This window comes from Lichenostomus cassidix, chromosome 2 (assembly GCF_008360975.1).
Source record: "Lichenostomus cassidix isolate B80296 chromosome 2, HeHo_3.0, whole genome shotgun sequence".
In the NCBI taxonomy this organism is placed as follows: Eukaryota; Metazoa; Chordata; class Aves; order Passeriformes; family Meliphagidae; genus Lichenostomus; species Lichenostomus cassidix.
Window position 1 is genome coordinate 63,353,162 of NC_139482.1, and position 17,662 is coordinate 63,370,823.

Genomic DNA, 17,662 nt, shown 5'->3' on the forward strand with positions numbered 1-17,662 from the left:
TCCTGACTCTCTGAAAGTTTGGTGGCTCGCACATTTTTTGGTAGTCAGGTGGAACCATCTCTGGCATGATGCAGGTCATGGCCTTCTCCCACACAGGTCACACTGGCTGCCTTTGTCACCTGAACCCTACTGTGTTTGCCCAGCACAGTACCCATGTGTGTGCTCACGGAAATCAGCTGGGCACTCATCACACTGGGCACTCATGAATAACAGAGTGTTTGGACATAAACAATTTGGGTATGTGTGCATGAACTGATTGGAATCTTATGCAAAAATTACTGGCCATTCATGCATAAATTAATTGGGCACTCATGCATTAATTTATTCAGTGCTCATGCATTAACTAATTTGGCACTCACAGAAGAACACAGCAAGCCCAGCAATTTATGGCCTGTACGTCACTCCTCGGCAAGGCACATATCGAGGAACTCTTAGAATGTTAATCCAGTATGAACTCTTTTTGACATCATCACAGTCTTAATCTACATCAGTTATAAACTCCATTTTTCCTCCCTCTGGACCAGTCAGTAGGGATTAATACTGTAGCAGTACACTTACTAAAATGTCTCTCCTCCATCCTGAGCACTGTGTTAAAGGGGTTAACATCACAATTTGGTTTTATATACCCATGTAGATCCCACCCCTGGGCCAGACTACAGCAGTTAATAGTGCACCAATGTGTGCATACACATAGTAAAATTCCATCCACACTTCCCTGGGAACCAGATGACTCCTCATCTTGGTCTGAGCAACATGTTAAACCCCCTTTCTGCTGGGGACTCAAGTATTTGGGTTAATGTTAGCACAGCATGAGTATATATTCATCACAAACTTCATGCCCTCATCCTTGTGGACAAGACTACGGAGCTAATCTCACACCCTTCTCTTCTAGTGTGCTTCCCCCAGTATGGTATCTGCATGTTACTCCTTGATCAGCAGGACATCCCACCAGCTCAGCAGCTGACACTTAGAGGAGCAGTAGCAAGTGTTTAGCTGTCAGAGCTTCGGGGCTGTGTCGTTAGGTGTTCACCACTTTTGTAGATGCTGGTGTCCAAAGCCAAAAGTGGCACCCCACAAGCTCCAGCTTCCTAACACCACCGTGACATCTGCCAGGGGTAGTGGCTGTAGGCATCACCCATTTCTGTTACTTTGCACTGAAAAAAGGACCAGCAAGTGGAGCAATGAGCAGCTTATGGCCCACAGCATGCTAAAGCACAGATTAACAGGGAATTTATATTTGAACTGATGGTGCATTCATGCATCAGTTAATTGGCCTCTCATGCATGAACTGAATGGGCAGTCCTGCATGAATGCAGTAGGCCCTGCACTTCTTGCCCAGTAGAGCATGCAGAGCTCTTCACATGGCAGGACGTGGTAGAATTTGCACAAGTTCCAGACGTGCACTGTTTCTCACAATCTCACAGGAAGCTCCCTGGAGCCTGGAGCTGAACCTCCCAGCTTTGACTGGAAGAAGTGGGCATGGCCAAAAGCCAGGAACAGGGGGCTTTTATGGGTCTGGCCTTTTCCTGCTGGCACTGGAGCATAAATAAAAGCCTGGGGACTCCCAGTAGCACAGCCATGCAACAGACCCCTGAGCCCTGTGCAATCAGCAAGATGCCAATGGCACATCAATCTTCCATTGGCCACTCACTGCAGTGCTTATGTAAGAGTTTCAAGAAATAGTCAATTACTTACCAGGTGTAGGGAGGTCAATCATGGCTCCTTACTCACATGGCATTTCAACACTTTGCCTTTATTGTCTCCCTAGGGCTGTGACTTCACATTTAAACAACAGGTTGAAATATAGCCAGGCTCACACTGTACTACCTCCACACAGCAGCTGTTGCTGTTAATGATTCACAAATGGAGACTCCAAACAGGCATGCCCTTTTTTTCTTGTTCCATCCCCTGGAAACTTTCTTAAGGAAGAAGCAAATAAAGCCACATTTTCAACAACAGACCCCTGCCATAATTTCTGCCTCCATTTTGTAGGGCAGAAGGAAAGTGTCTCCTCTCCCCTCCACATTTGTCTATGTGGAGGTCTACCTTCCCTTCCTAAGGCCTGCCTTTCCAGAGGAGCCAGTGTGCCAGGCAGAAAGAGCTTGCTTTAAAGCCTAGTCAGATCAGCTGCTGATTAGTGGTCTCTGCTACAGGAGGGATTGCTGAACATGAGGCTGGAGAAAGCTGGAGAAGGAGTGCAAGCTATTTGCCTGGATTCTTCATTGTGTAACTCTTCAGATGTGCTTTTTGGGAACAGTGCAGTCTGTGCTGGCATGCACCAGCACTTGACAGTATTCACAGCACATTTTTCTGGCCTTTTTGCCTGGCTCTGAATTATGCTAGATCACCTTTTAGCTTCAGGGGACAGCTGTGCAGCAGGTTTCTGTAACAGGTTTCCCACTCTGTGAGCTCTGGAGAATCACACTGGTAGGAGACAGCCAGAGCACTTCCATCTGTGTCTGATCAGTGACATGGGACAGAGCCCAGGGGCTGTGAAGCCTCTCTAGAGCTGTGCTGGGTGGTGTCTGCTGAGAGCCAGCTCCAACATTTCTCTGTTGTCTGAGTCTGGCCGTTCCTTACACTTTAAAGCTTGCAGCTCTGACAGTCAGATTTACCTTTCAATAAAGCTGGAAGTTTCACTTGCTTGTAGGCAGATGGTAGAGGGGAGGAAAGGGCAGATCTCTAAATAAACTCATGGGATATTGGAGCATCTACAAGATCTATCTAATTCTAGTTCTCAGTGTTGGTGGTGAGTGGAGCTGAGGTGTTTCAGTGCTTGAGAGCACCAAGCACCACCAAGCAGCAAGCAGTAAAGCTGGGGGCACATTTGTAAACTGCAGCCTGCAAAGTATTAAGCTTCACATTGCTCCAGTAAACACACTCATGTTTTGCATCCAGACATGAATACAGTGATTGATCTCTTCTCTAGGGCTTCGGAGGGCAAGACTGTGGAGGTACCATACCGAGGGGATGTGGAACACACCATCCAGGACATCCTCGGGGGGCTGCGCTCCACCTGCACCTATGTTGGAGCTGCCAAACTCAAGGAACTGAGCAAGAGAACGACGTTTATCCGGGTCACCCAGCAGCACAATGAGGTCTTCTCTTAGCCTAGGCCTGGGGGGCTGGAGAGAGGGGTGGGGGAGAAGAGCAGGAAGGGCTGCTCTTTTCCTTTGCTTTCTCCTCCGTATTGTGTTAGTGGCAAACTTCCCTGTCTCAGAATAGCAGTGTCATAGCCATGGAAGGGGCTGTGGCTGGGATTTGGAAGGGGAAGGTCATGCTATTAACACAGTGCCATTGATTCAAGATGCAATAGCCTCATCTTTTATTGTTGTGCCTATTTTATTTTTTAAACAACATTTCTTCACCTGTTTTTTCTCCCTCTGAAAAATAGCTGCTGAAACCTCAATTAACAAGGAATTGGCTTGTGCAGACATGGCTGTTAACGCCTGCACACATTCACACATTCCCTTTTTTAAGACTGACCTGTCAGCCACCACCACTTTCTGGCAGTGCACCTTTCAGAAATTGCAGGCTGGGAGAGAAAAAGATGCAAGGAAGTGCATGGAGAAATAAAAAAATCAAATTCTCTTAATCTTTTTTCTGGCCAAAGAGTGGATGTTTTTGGCACAGCTGCCAGCCTGCAGAATGTCAGAGGTGGATGGTAGATGAGGCCTGGCTGCTGGTGATATGTGATGCTAAAAATTCTAGATTTCTGTCACTCTCAGTTCACAGGACTGGTATCACTTGTTCCTGGTTAAATCTCCCTATTTAATGGACTTGCCTCTTCAGAGAAGCTGGCACTGAATGTAGCAAAACTGTGCTGGCCCTCCTGCTCCCATCTGAGGAGATCATTCAGGGGAACACTTTTCAGAGCTTGCCTGCTTTTTCATGAGTGCAGTTATTGAATTACCTGGGTCCTTGCTTTTACCCGCTCTCTGGAAACAGGTTTTTAAGACATTGAAACTCAGCCAGCGTAACCCTGACAAGGGGGGATGGTTCTTGCAGTCCTCCCTGTTGCCTTGCCTGCTCGCATCCATTTAGCAAAGACATAAAAATGCTGCGCAGTGCATTGTCTGTGGCCAGGTGGATCAAATGGCCTTCTGGTTATGTTGTACCACGCCTTTGCAGTCCTTGACACCATGTAAAGCAGGAGAGAGCTGCTGGCAGAACAGCCTGATTGATTGCAAGACACTGTCAGGCTGAGATGGAGCTAAAGCATTTGCTCTAAAGGCAGTAATGAATGTTTGAGACTTTGGGTAACACTTCAATAAAGTGTAATGGCCTGCTAATTAATTGATAAATCACAACGAAAATTTCTTCGGAAATACACGTTGCATCCACATGAATACCACAGTAGCTCGTTATGATAAATGATGCAAAAGTGAGCACCAATGAATTAATAATGCTTGGCCACTTACTTTAAACTGCTGCTGAGATCATAATGCGGCTGATGTTACCTCAGTACTTCAGAGTCTTACTTTCCCCTCCTGTAGATATCTGTGGAAAGAGGCAGGCTTCCTTTGAAAAGCAAAAAAGTGATCTGTAGGAAAAGGAATAGTGAAAAGAAACCCTAGAATTAACCTCATACGCTGGACTGCTCAAAAAGCCATGCACAAGAATTGGTACAATTGACCATGCCGATTAGCAAATCCAGGCCACAAGCTGATCCCTGGTGATTTTGAAGTGTGTTGTGCACATTAGAAAAAGCATAGGATATCTTCTAAACGGCCTGGTATTTTAAATGTCTTCCATTTAACATGTAGGACATACTTCTTAATTGTGGAATGACCCATTCCTCTGCTTTGGCAGTGGATAAGGGCCTTGATGTGAGCACAGTTCATGCTTGTGCTGGCTGCAAGGACCATTCGTCCTGCCCACCTGTCATAAAGGAATGTGAATGCAGAAGAGAAGCAGGCCCTGTGAATCCAGGCCCTGATCTCAGTTCCCTCCAGCCTAGAAGCATCATGTTAAGAAAACGTCAGGCTTCTTTGCCAAAGGCACCGTGAGCCACCTACTGCTCTCACCTGCCCTGGGCCCAGAGCAGGGGCAGTGAGCTCTCTGCATCAATACAGCTCACTGTAGGACAGCACTGTTCCTCTGTTTATGTGCTGTGAAGGGGAGGGGGTACAGAAGCAAATGGCCACCTCTGTCAGGAGTGGGGTTAGACCACCACAGCCCAGGCCTGACCACAGGTGTGTCTCCACACTGGTGCCTTCACACGTGGGAAGTGCAGCACTCTGCTGGTCCCATGCCCACTCTCGCTAGCGCTTTTCTACTTTTTTTTAGCTACATTTCTAAGTGGAATTTAAGAAATACATAGGCATATAAAATATATATGTATTTGTAAACATTTTTTTAAAAGATCATGCGCACACCAAACTGAGGAGCTTCATGACATGTCCTCAGAACAGTTTCTTTTCCAAAGGGCAGGTGGTGGGGGCAAGGGGAAGCTGCCTCTCCACAAGTGTGGCAAATGAGGACACTCTTACACCTGCTTTCCTTTCCCCTCCTGCACATACCTCTGATCAGCATCAATAAGACAGGGACAGGCTAATCTTAAGTTGTCCCCTGAATTCTTCAGGCTGTTAATGGCATTGATACCATGAATAGTGAGTGGTAAAGTTTTGACTTGAGGTATTTGGTTTTCTGAATAGCAGGTCTTACCATTGTTTTGATAAGCAGCATGTTTTCTTTCATTTTCTTCTCTCCAAAAGTGAGCAGGAGAGAGAAATGAGATGCAGAAAGGCTGAACTGGTGGCATGTCTGCATCTGACCCAGTTATATGTGCATTTTGTTCAGGAATAACCCTCAGCTATGTCAGTGCTCACCATTGACACTGTACATGTGCAGCTCTGAGACAGGCTGGAAAATTAAAAAAAAAATTTAAAAAGGAGTTTGAGTGCCCCTTTAACTCCTATTCCTGTGCTGCAGTAGTTGCCCTTATCTCTGCTTAGCTCCAGGTCCTGTACCCTGCTCAATCCTGCTGCCACTCCCACAAGGAACTGAGGCAGAGGGAGCTGGGAACACACTTTGTCTGGCAGGATGGTCCAAGTCAAGACCACAACCATGACAAATGCCATGTGCCATTTGTGGATCTACCTCACCTGCACATCTAACTGGGTTCTTTGTTACTTGGTGTCCTACACAGTCCTTCTGTGGGAAATGAAATTCGTAAGCGCTTAATAATGCTTAATGTTGAGTGATTCTGCATAACCAGGTCTTCTCTAACCCTACATCCCAACCCCATCCTGTCCAGAGGAATGCTGTGAGGGTGACAGCCTGTGCTGTAGGCCAGGACCAGGCCTGCTTACCCCAGCCAGGCAACTGTTGAGCTCCCAAGAGCAATGTTGAGGTTCGGCCTGCTGGCTGCACAGGGGTGCAAGTTTAATATACCAAAGACCTAACAGTGGGGATGCTGAAAAGGGCAACATTACATCATTAAAGCAATCCCTGCTGAGGGTGTCTGCCTGTGGCTTCTTGAAATTCACAGACACCTCTAACACCCCTGGCACTCCCAGTCCTGCTCTGGGGTTGCCTTGCTGCAGCACATTTTGCAGGGTGGGCTCCTGCCCACGCTGCCTGGCTTAGCAGAACTCTCCTTGGGAGGGAAGGGCTTAGCACAGGAGCAGCCTTGCTCACTCCCCAGAGACTGTGTGGTGGCTACAAGGAGTGCATGTGGACACCTCCTTGTGGGTGTGAGGCCTCTTGTTAAAGGGGTGGGCCTTGAACCAGCATCCTGACAGATGCAAAACAAGCCACGCAGGTCTGTGTTCTCTGGAAGAAATGCATTCCCATCTGCTTATTGGAACAGCCAGTCCCCATGGGCTATGGGGCAGGCACTTTGGCTGTGCCTTGGTGCAGATTTCTTCTCCCTTGGGGCATGGTGGGGTTGAATGTAGGATCGGGACACCCTGTAAATACAGAAAGCTGTAAGGTCAGAAGAAGCTTCCTTTGCATTTGAGGGAGCTCTTCCCATACAAAATGTGCCTGTATATTCCTTTCAGCTAGTCAATAGCAGGGGTAAAAAGGATGGGGATAAGGAAGAAATGTGGCAGCTGTTTGCCACGCCCCACTCTGTTGGGACAGGTGCTTTCAGTCAAGGACACGATGAGAGTTTGAAGCTTTTCTGAACCAAGCACTCCCTACTTTATAACTATTGAACTCCACGCTCATGACAGACTTGTTGCTACAGCTTTCTGCCAGTGTATGTACAGTGTCTATCCATCACCATCTCACATCCCCAGCTGGGGGATGGTGCTGCTTAGTTGCTAATACCAGATTTATACCAAAAATTCTTTCTTGGAGCCAGGAAGGCTTTTGCAACCAGTGGCAGGTTTGGCCTTGTATCAGAGAGAGAGGGAAAAAAAATAAGAGCCAAGGCCCAAGAACAGTGGTTTGCCTTGTGCAGCAGTCAGGGCCAGCAGGTGGGAGAGGGTCAGCCCTTCCCTGTGGGCTGGCAGCTGCTGCAGGCTGGGGGGTCTCAAGCAGAGGCTGGCACAGCCCTGCACCCCTAACACAGGGTGGACCACTCCTTGCAGCCTTCGCTTCATTTGTGGTTACCCAGATGCTTAAGTGAGCCCTCCCCATTTATTTGACCCATTGTTTACTCGCTGAAGTTTTCAGACATAAATTGGCAGTTCAGAGTCCAGAACTCCCTGGTGTTGCCTGCGATAACTGCGAAACGCTTGTGTGTAATTGGCCATAAAGCTGATGGGCTTTCAATGTTTTGCTGCCCTGCTCGGCCCTGCTGAGATGGTGATGAGAGCGCTGCCCCCTCCCTCTGCTGTAGCAGCCGCGTGTGCGGCACAATCATCCAAACCGCTCCCAAGTTTTTGTTATGCAATAAAGAGCTTCACCCTGATGGTCTGCAGAGTGTTTTATGGCCATGGGTGGGAGGGCATGGGCCCTTTGGCATCATCACGAATAAAAGCAAATGCTTTCAAATGCATTGCCAGGGCAGGGCTGGGGGAGGACAGGGAATTAAATTGGGCAAATTATGTCCCTAGGAAAGCTCTCTCCCGTTCAGTCATAAAAGACAAAATGCGTTTGCAATTGGCACTGTTATTTTATTAGTACGAGTATACTGAAACAATAAACTTGTACTGGTATACAGACAATTTCTTTAAAACAATTTTGTTCAAATTTTGAATCAAACATTGTTTTATTATAATAATGAAATAATTTCTACCTAGAAAACCTGCAAGCACCATCAAAGAAAGGGACCATAAAATTCAATAAACAGACGCGAGTGTATCCTACAAATAGACACACCACCATTAGAAAATAGAATATGAATTCTTCCATTTTTTTTAATATTTGTTTTAAAAAAGCTAGTGCAAGTACAATATTTTACACTGGAATTACAGAGAGTATGCACGCATATGGAAAAAAGTTCTCCTGTCACAATAAAAGCTCTTAACTATGTCTGTATGCACTTAAAATCTTCTCCTCTTTTCAATAAGGTGCAAAACGTTATTCCCTCCCTATTTCTCCTTTGTACTGGCCATGTCAGCTCAATTTCTCCCCAACACAAAGCTGCGATATCCCTTTTACTGGGCCTACACTAGGAACTACACTGGAAGTGTGATTTGCAACAACCCTCATTAGTAATACCAGACAATTAAAAAAAAAAAATTACTTTAAAAACTACTGATGTTGAATGGCTGGACCTGACTCCGGCTCGGCCAAGCGCCACTGCCAGCTGCTGCCGGGAGCAGTGACATAGCTAGTACAAAATGGTTTTCAGTAGCTCACCCGAACTGAAAAAGGTTGGGAAATTCCCCCCTCCCCCACTTTTGTAACACTGTGAAAAGAACAGTGTTCAACAAGTTAATATATTATTTAAAAAATAAAAAAAAGGAGCAAATACATACATTAGTGAGTTTCAACATTAGCTGACTGTCGTGAAGAGTTGCATCTATGCCTTACCAGATTAGTAACTTTGCAAAGCGCCCAGCCTGATGGCCAGGCCGAAGACGCAGACCGAGCCACCCGCAGTCACCTCCAGCCTGTTTTTGCCATCAGCTGCCCAGATCCAAACCCAATGGACCGGGACAAGAACTCTGCAGAGCGTGTTCAGTGGGAGAGCACCGGGGCCCTGGATTTTTAAAGCAAATGCCAGGGTGGCATCCCCTCACCAGCAGGTGCAAAGGGGCACAGCCGCACTGCCCGCGGAGCCAGTGGTCCCACCCAGCTCCACCCTGGCCAGGGATCTGGGCCCTGAAGTTTCTGCCCATCTCCAATGCCGTAGTACAGCAAGGACAGCTTCAACAAGTGACTCCGCTCACTGCAAACAACACTTCCAATGCACACCTACTGCATGGTCGAGGGAAAGGGCACAGGAGCTTTAACTGCTCAAAATAGAAACTAACAAAAAAGAAACAACCTTGGATGAAGCCTCCATAAAATCCTCAGTGGAAGACTTGAGTCCTTTCAGCTAACAAGAAAAAAACCTATGGAAACCTTAGAGACTGTTACGGTATCAATACTACCTGTTGGCTGAATGCACTTCACCATAACACAACCAGGACTGGTTTCTGAGCGCCCGGGGGTCACTTGCCCAGGGCGAGCATTCCTGCCCCGTGTGCCAGTGGGAGCTGAAGCTTGGGTCACCTCTGGGGAGGGGGATGGGAGCAGCCTGAAACTTTGCCCTCTCCACCCTGCCACCAGCTCCCAGCTGCCCAGCTCAATCTTTGGACAGGAAAAGGATCCTCTCTTCAGAAACTGCTTCAGGATCCTCTCCTTTTGGCTTCTGAAAAACATCAGTCTTGCCATTGGTCAAGACCATCACTGGAAACACGTTCTGTGTGACCAGCTGCTCCCGGCGGCTCTGATGGCAGCACTGGGGGAGAGGGGCAGTGACAGAGGCTGGAAGGCTGGGTCACCTTGGGTACGATTCTGCTGCTAGTGCTGGGCTAGGATCTCATTACAAGCACACTCAGAGTTGTACTCTCAGGGTTGTACTCTTTGGATTTCCTCTGGAAAAGGAAGTGCTGAAAAAATATGGAACAGCATCCCCAGAGAGAGAGAAAAACGGGACCAAAAGGCCTCAGGCAGGAACTAATGCACGCAGCTGGCAGCAACTCTCAACCCAAGGGCTGCCAGCCCCAGCAGGGTCCCCACAGTGGGGCCACCTAGGCCATGTCCACCGAGGGCACAGCCGAGGCCTCCCTCCAAACCAGCCTTGACCTCTGGGCTGCCAGGGGCTCCCTCAGCATAGGCGGAAGAGACTTAAAGCCAAAATACAACTGGAGAGTGAGACTCTAGTTTTGCACAATAGCCACCCTTTGAAGTGCCTGGTAGCTGCACTCAAGAATTGCTGCTCCAAGGTGTATTTTCAGCACAGGAATAAACAGTGTGACTCCATTCCCCAGAAATGGGACCCATGTAATACGAACAGAAAATTAAGCACAGTTGTTCTTTAAGAGCCTTTTAAGTAATAATTCTTCCTGGCCAGAGCCAATACAAATCAGATCATCTAGACATGACATTTTCTATATACAAAAAACATGTAACTTTCAACCTTTCTCCGCTTTTGTATTTAAAAACTTTTTTTTTTTACAAACAAGGTATGAAACTCACTGTTCAAACAGAGCCATCTCTTTTTCAAACACTGAATGAATCATTCCAACATTCATTTTTCTTTTGTGCAATTTTTTAAAACATTACCTGTACTCCTCAATGTGAGTGCTTCAAAAAAAGTTTCTATTTTTAATAAGCTTCTCAAATTAGGTTTACATCAAAAAATATTCCCACAAGGTATAGTGCTACAAGAAAAGATCCTATCAGTAAAGGTAACACATCTGAAGCGAGGTCGTCTATGTAAAAGAAATTGAACTCTGGAGTAGAGGTGTGCAACGTGTTTGGAATTTCCCTATGGGCACAAAAGCAAGGCTGTCCTCAGGACAGGGAATCAAGTGGACGTGTAGGCATACACGTAAAAAAAAATGCACACATACTTCTTTGTGTGCAAACAGACACTTCTGCCTGGGGGTGTGTGTGCACATATGCATATCTGCATCAACAAATTCTCATTTTGCTATGTATTAACAGGATTTGGGGGAGTGGGAGGGTTGGAAAAACTAGAGGAAAGGAAATTACTGCCTCCACTCTGGTGGTACGTTCATTCCCCTTGCTTTTCGTATCAGCACTGGCCAAAGCCCACAGTGGACTCTGCTGCTACCTGTGATGATGGAGAGGGAAGAAATGGAAACTGTAAGAATGCATGTTCCATTCTGCCATTTGTCAAGTTTCTGGGACAGCAGAAGTGTTTCAATGGGCCAAATCCCCTCCACCTGCCCAAAGCTTCTGCCCTGGCGAACCCCGAGATTTTTCCAGCTGCCTGATTAAGGTCAGGATCTGGCCCTGACTGAACCATGCTTCAATTTCACAAATATTTATACATGTGCTTTACAGCAAGCCCTGGAGAAGCCTTCGCTAGGCAGCCCAGACCTCCCATGGGCACATGTATAAGTGTTTGCAGAACTGGGTTCCAGGACACACAGAGCATAGCGCCAAGAGCCACTCTGAAATAACACTATTAGTGTTTAAAAAGATTGAGAATTTGCTCTCCTTGACACAGGCATTTTTTCTTTTTTAAGCAGTTGCAAAAATTAACAGAATTTCACCATTTCCTTTTTACTACTGGCAACACACTTTAAAGTAATATAAATCTCTGCAGAGAGTGTATTTTCATGATAACCAACAGCTACAGTTCATGCTGAGCCTGCTGCTTTTGTATTGCAATCTAAGTGAGATCTACAAAGTTTAAACCATGAGATGCAGGAAATCCAAACTTGTCTGTAACATTGTACATCCCTACTCCAGAGCAGTAAAAGTGCTGCTTCTGGTCACATCAGTGTACCACACATACGCCAGCCCCATCCCTGAGTAAAAGGTGTGAAAGGTTTCTAAATGTTCCTTGATTTAAGGGAAACAAGAGTAGTGATGTCACTTCCCCATGCCGAGAAAATGACGGGAACAACAGGTCTAACGAAGCGACAGTGGGACAAAGGAATTAAAGGAATGAAAAAAGGAACGTGTGTCCCTCCCCTCCTCCCGAGGTCTGCATCTCTGAGGGAAAGCAAGCCTACGGGCAAGGTACAAAATGGTAAAATAGGTCAACAGCGACTCCGATTTGGGTCTCGACCAGAGGACTTGAGGTAAGTGACATCAAACTCAAATTCCCCACGATGTGGCCCAGACAAACTGAAACAATGCCTAAGTTAAACGCTATAAGGAACAGTCACTTTATATATATAGATATATAGATAGATAGATAGATAGATAGACAGACAGATAGATAGATAGATAGACAGATATTTTTTTTTTTTAGAAATCCCTATAAAGAGGTTCTTGTTTTATTTTTCTTTGCCCTGACTAATTTCTTGGTGATTGTATGCATTTTGTTGTAAACTAAAGAGGCCTGCTACAAAAATAAAGAAACAAACTAAGAGACAAAAAGAAAACTACAGTTAGTTACTATTGCAAAGTGGCCGCCATGCAGAAGCAGAGGCCAAGCCTCCTCCTTCAGCTTCACCTCAGCGTCCCCGTGCTTGCCAGTGGCATTTTGCACCTTCCCTGGGATTGATGACACTCCTGGGGCTGGGGACACACCATGAGGGGTGCTCAGTGCCAGAGGGAGAGGCAAGGCCATGCCTTGCAAAGGGCTGGGCCCCAGTGGGAGCCAGCTCCTGTGTGCATGTCCAGGCGGAAGGTGGCACTCAGCAATATGGTTTAGTGCCACCCTCTGCCTGGACGCCATGTAGACATGAACGCATTTCTTTTTTTTCTTTTTTTTCTTCCGGGATCTTTTTAAACATCAAATACAAAAAGGGTCCATGTTTCCCGGGGCAAGGGATCTTCTACCGTTAATATGTTGTGGTTTTTTTGGAGGGGGGAGGACAGGGAGGGACTTATTAATGGGGTTGGGTGCGGGGGAAAGGCAGAAAGAAAGAATTCAAAAGAGACAAAACCAGGGGATATCAGAAGTGGGTATGAGATCTAGCTAACACTGCACAAGTGAGTCTAAGTTGGCACGTAAAGTATTGCACATCCTACAAAAGCCAAAGCATGGAAGGGGACCATTGTTTGGAAAGAACTGGTTATTTCAGAATGCCTCAGTCTGAAATACAAGCACAGAACTAATACATTCCTATTGCTCCAAATGTTTTTTGTTCTTTTTTAGTGTTAATTGAATAGATCCAGTCAGTTTAATAGCCCCTGCTTCCTTATTAACTATAATGCGTATGGTTTTACTTGAGATTTCTTTTTTTTCCAAGTACACGTGAAGTACAGAAATAGTGGTACGACTGTGAACTAAAATCTGTAATTCTTTCTATTCCTTTACCATAAAAGCATAAAAAAAAACCCAGGAAACAAAACAAAACAATAAATTGCAAGTGCCCTGAGCAGAGTATATGGAAGATTAAGCAACTTCTCTGAGCAGAAATTCTAACAAATAAGCACTAACTAAGCAGTGTGATTGTGAGAAGAAACCCACTCAGCTATTTGGTAGCCCGCCGAGAGGTTAATAAAATTCAAGGAAATTCAAAAAAAGTTTCAAGCTATTTTAAACATATTTCAACTTTTTGGTGCACCCCAGAATATGGTATAAAAACAACTAGGTCTGGTGTGAGCTGAATTTCAAGTAACAAGTAACAAGAGTCAAAGATGGGGTTTGGAGTTAACATTTCTTCTCTTAAAGAAAAGCACTGTATTTCAGGGGAGAGGGAAAACAAGATTTTAAATAAATTTGTTCACTTTAGGTTACCGTGTTTCTAATGACGGATTTTGATTTCCTGTTCTCCCTGTGAGTACAGCTTCTTCAAAACTACCTGAAGGATGTGAACTCGCCAACCAAAAACGACGACACGAACGCTTGCTCATGGAGGGCCCAAGCGCGATCCCACTGAAATCCCACTGGGATCTTTCTAGAGGCAGCGGCAGGCTTTAGCACTCAGCCCCGACATACTTCATACTCGCACCTCCCTGAGGCTCGTGCAGGAGGCTGGGTGCACAGCACCTCAGAGGATCCGGCCCTACCTGGGGAAAGAAAAGACTGAACGTGTGAATCCCCCCGCTCCTACTTGGTTTGTACCAAACTCTTGAAATGTCGCCTTTCCAATGGAAAATGATGCAATTAAAATAACAAACAATAATAATAATAGTAATAAAATAACAATAGGTTTGTTTTCAAAACAAACACCTTGCTTACTTATAGAAATGTTTTTTTTGTGGAAAATTCTCTCAGCAAGTCTGAAGAAAAATTCTCAGAGGTGTCCCGGTAGGACCTGGTTCTGTGTGGCCAATACGGTAGAAAGACCAAAAATGAACTCGGAAAGGAACGTAACCCTATGAAATGGCCTAGAGCGTAGGCAGGTTAGTGAGTAATTGCTACATTTGTTTATGCTCTTTCAGACCCCCCCACCCCACAACATTATTAGGTAAAAACTGCAGGAATACCACACAAATGATAAACTTAAGATGTGCAAATTGCAAGATTCTTTAAAGTCCATCTTTTTCAAAAACACTGGACAGTGATTTTTTTTCCTCTTTCCTTTTTCCTTTCTCTTACTTTTTTTATTATGTCAGCTCGCATATGCCTTTAACTCTTTCTCAAGCATTAAAGTTTAAAAAGTGCCTCCTATTAAGTAGTCCTTTGTGGACAATGACTGTCACATACTAGTTCAATAATTCACATTCATCCCTTTGAAACCACATTAAAACTTTCAGCATCTTGCCTGTGAGAAAACTTTACGTAGTTGCATGTAGTTACAGTGTTGAAGAGATTTGTTTGTTTGTTGTTGTTGCTTTCCGAGCAGATTAAAGTGATATACAGTACGGACTGAGTGTTAGACCAGGATGCTCAGCAATAAAGTGTGAACAGCATTTTAAGTGCTTAAAGACATTCTAGGTTCATCTTCAACAGCGGATTCCTGTGTCACACACTGCAATTTGGAAAAGTGGCACCAGTTGTCCATAACCATGAACTAAAACCAGTACTAGAGTTAAAGACAAAGATTTGCAACCTAACTGCAAATGATGGATGCCTGTGATCTCAAAGGGGCAGTCTGCGTCTACCTTGTGGAAGCAAATGTCAATGGCGTAACCCGGTCGATTTGTCTAACACTGCACAGAAACAGGAGTGAGCCTGAGCCAGGCACATCCACAGAGCCAGAGGCCTCCTCACACACCCACACACACCCACGCCACACACACACACCCACCCAGCCCCGCCGTCAAGGAAAACCCTGCAGGGCGACCGGCGCAAGAGTCCGTACAGCCTACCCATCGCTGGCTCTGGGCAATGGAACTGCACTAGCAAGCAGAAAGGAAATGTGGTGTGGCAGTTTGCTTTAGGAATAAAAATCAGTGCAGTCAGACCCCATGGGGGAAAAATATATATATACATATACACACACACAAATATATATATATATATATATATATATATGTATAGTAGAGCCTTGAGTAAGAGTTGGCTTGTTGTTGAAGACATCAGAGACTGTCCGATCCTTTTCAGTAACACATCCAAGAGTTGTGTCCTCAGCATCCACCTGGGGTGAGGAAAACTCTTTACCAACCCTTCAGAGAGCGGCTGTCCCGCCCCGGGGGTTGGCACACACCCACACACTCACACACTCACACTCACACACGCACCCCATGTCTGACACACACCTCTGCTACAGTTCCCTTCTCCTCACCTCCCCCCCTAAAAAACTAGAACAGGAACCAAAACAACAAAACAAACACAAAAAAAACAGCGACGAAAAGAAAACAAAATCACAGCTGGACCCTGTCCTACACGAGGTGTTAGAAAACAGGAGCCATGACGACACATTCATTTCCACTAAGGGTGTGTGAAGCAGATACTGCCCCTTCTGTAGCTCTCGATAAACCTAGTCACTGACAAACACTTGTGGAAAAACATATGCACCAGTCTCCTGCATAATACCAGCTGCAACTATAACAACAAGGTTATAACATAAACCTAAAATAAGATGATAACATGTAAATACTGGGTTATTTAGTCTACAGTACAGTAATCTGGATAAAAATGACAAGGGATAGCCTAATTTCCTTTCCCCAAACAACTTTCACTTTCCTACGTTGGATCGACCTTCAATGCAAATCTTAACCTCCTGAGGAATAAAAGAAGGCTTGGGAAGAGTCAAAGGTGGCTCCTCTTCTGATTTCTCTAGTTTTCGCGTTTCAGGGGCTGACCACCTCCTCTTCCTCGTTGCTGGGGGCTTGCTGGGTTCTGTTTTGGTGAGCAAAGGTGCTGCAGGCAATCCTATTTTGTCCGGAAACTTCAGTTCACCGTTCTCAGCTAACATCTGTGCGCTTCCCTGATTAATCCCATTTTCCTGCTCCGCATACCTGTGTCTACTTCCAGCTAGACTGTCATTCTTTGAATGCTTCAGCAAGATACTAGCTGAGTCCATGGGCTGGCCCTTTTTAATAGAGCCGTTCTTCAGGTTCTTGAGCGTGAGCGATATGCAGACGTCCCCCACCGAGAGTTTGGAGCATGGCAAATCAAAGAGCTGGCTGGTTCTTTCAGGGCAGCAGGATGACCAGCCTTGTCCAAATACAAAAAAAGGGTATTCTACCAAGACTTCCACGCTGACCTGCAGAAAGAGAAGGAACAACACAGGGAGACAGAGGGAGAGAGAAGGGAGAGCATGAGATCACTCCTTGTGCCCTCAAACATGTGCAGTGCTTGCCACAGTGGGAGGGATAAAGCTGGAATTGTAAAGGCAATGTTCAGTTTCTGCAAAATCAGAGCATTGATTACCAGACTTCATGCCTGCCCTTGTCACCCAGCTGTTAATGCTTTCTCTGAGTTCAGCATTTCATAACACAAACCTCAGCAGGAATCAAGCTTTACCTTTATCCAGCCACTAAGACAGGCGTCAGTTAAAACAGCATTGGTGTCTGGCAAACTGTTTCCCACCATCCCCTTGTGGTACCTAGAACCTGTAATTCAAATCTGAAGATCCTTTCCAACCAGAGGATGGCTCAAGAGTAACTCTCAGTTGTGACAAACTATTTCCTAATGATAACAGGAATGCCATTGTTATAAATATATCCTAATATAGTGTTGGCTTTTCGCAGATATCCATTGTGTGTATGGTTTTATTCTTTTTACAGAAGTAGTCTTGTCATATAGAGGTAATATAACCAATGTTTTAATTTCTGTTATGATTTCGACATTATAGTGAAAACTAATAAAAGTAGTTTAAAAGAACTTTTCTTTACTAACCACACCACCTGCTTGACTGGATAACACCCAAAAAGAAGACCTGCCACTGATACCTGATTATCAGCCTGTAACCAGATGCAAGAACTACTGAACCAAGCCCAAACTGGGAGGCGATAACCAAGACTGGAAGAAAACACAGATGAAAAAGCGCATGCTCTAAAAAGGCGGGACCAAGGAGGAGCCATGTAAAATAGTTCTTGGAACATGCAAAGTAGTTTTGAGGAAAGTTTGAATATGCATAAAGCTGATGCAATACAAAGAGTATTTAAGACTACTCCCTCACTGGCAGGTGTGCTTCTTGGCTTGGAGCCAAGCACCCAGCGCTGTTTCTTTGCTTTATTGGTGTCCCCTATTGTCTTTTATTAAACCCTTTAAATTTCAACAGGAGAGTGAAGC

General features: G+C 45.4%; 2 protein-coding genes across 34 annotated transcripts in view; one reads left to right on the top strand and one right to left on the bottom strand.

Moving 5' to 3' along the window:
- The window catches only part of GMPR (guanosine monophosphate reductase), a 47,478-nt gene extending 39,614 nt beyond the window's left edge, over positions 1–7,864 (top strand). For both annotated transcript variants that reach the window (XM_085051856.1, XM_085051857.1), the window contains exon 9: positions 2,930–7,864. In XM_085051856.1, the coding sequence (XP_084907982.1) occupies positions 2,930–3,110 (181 nt within the window). In that variant the 3' untranslated portion in view covers positions 3,111–7,864. The remainder of the gene's footprint in view (positions 1–2,929) is intronic.
- A 184-nt stretch (positions 7,865–8,048) lies between these two features.
- ATXN1 (ataxin 1) overlaps positions 8,049–17,662 on the bottom strand; it is a 349,836-nt gene continuing 340,222 nt past the window's right edge. For all 32 annotated transcript variants that reach the window (XM_085051826.1, XM_085051827.1, XM_085051833.1 and 29 more), the window contains one exon: positions 8,049–16,631. In XM_085051826.1, the coding sequence (XP_084907952.1) occupies positions 16,101–16,631 (531 nt within the window). In that variant the 3' untranslated portion in view covers positions 8,049–16,100. The remainder of the gene's footprint in view (positions 16,632–17,662) is intronic.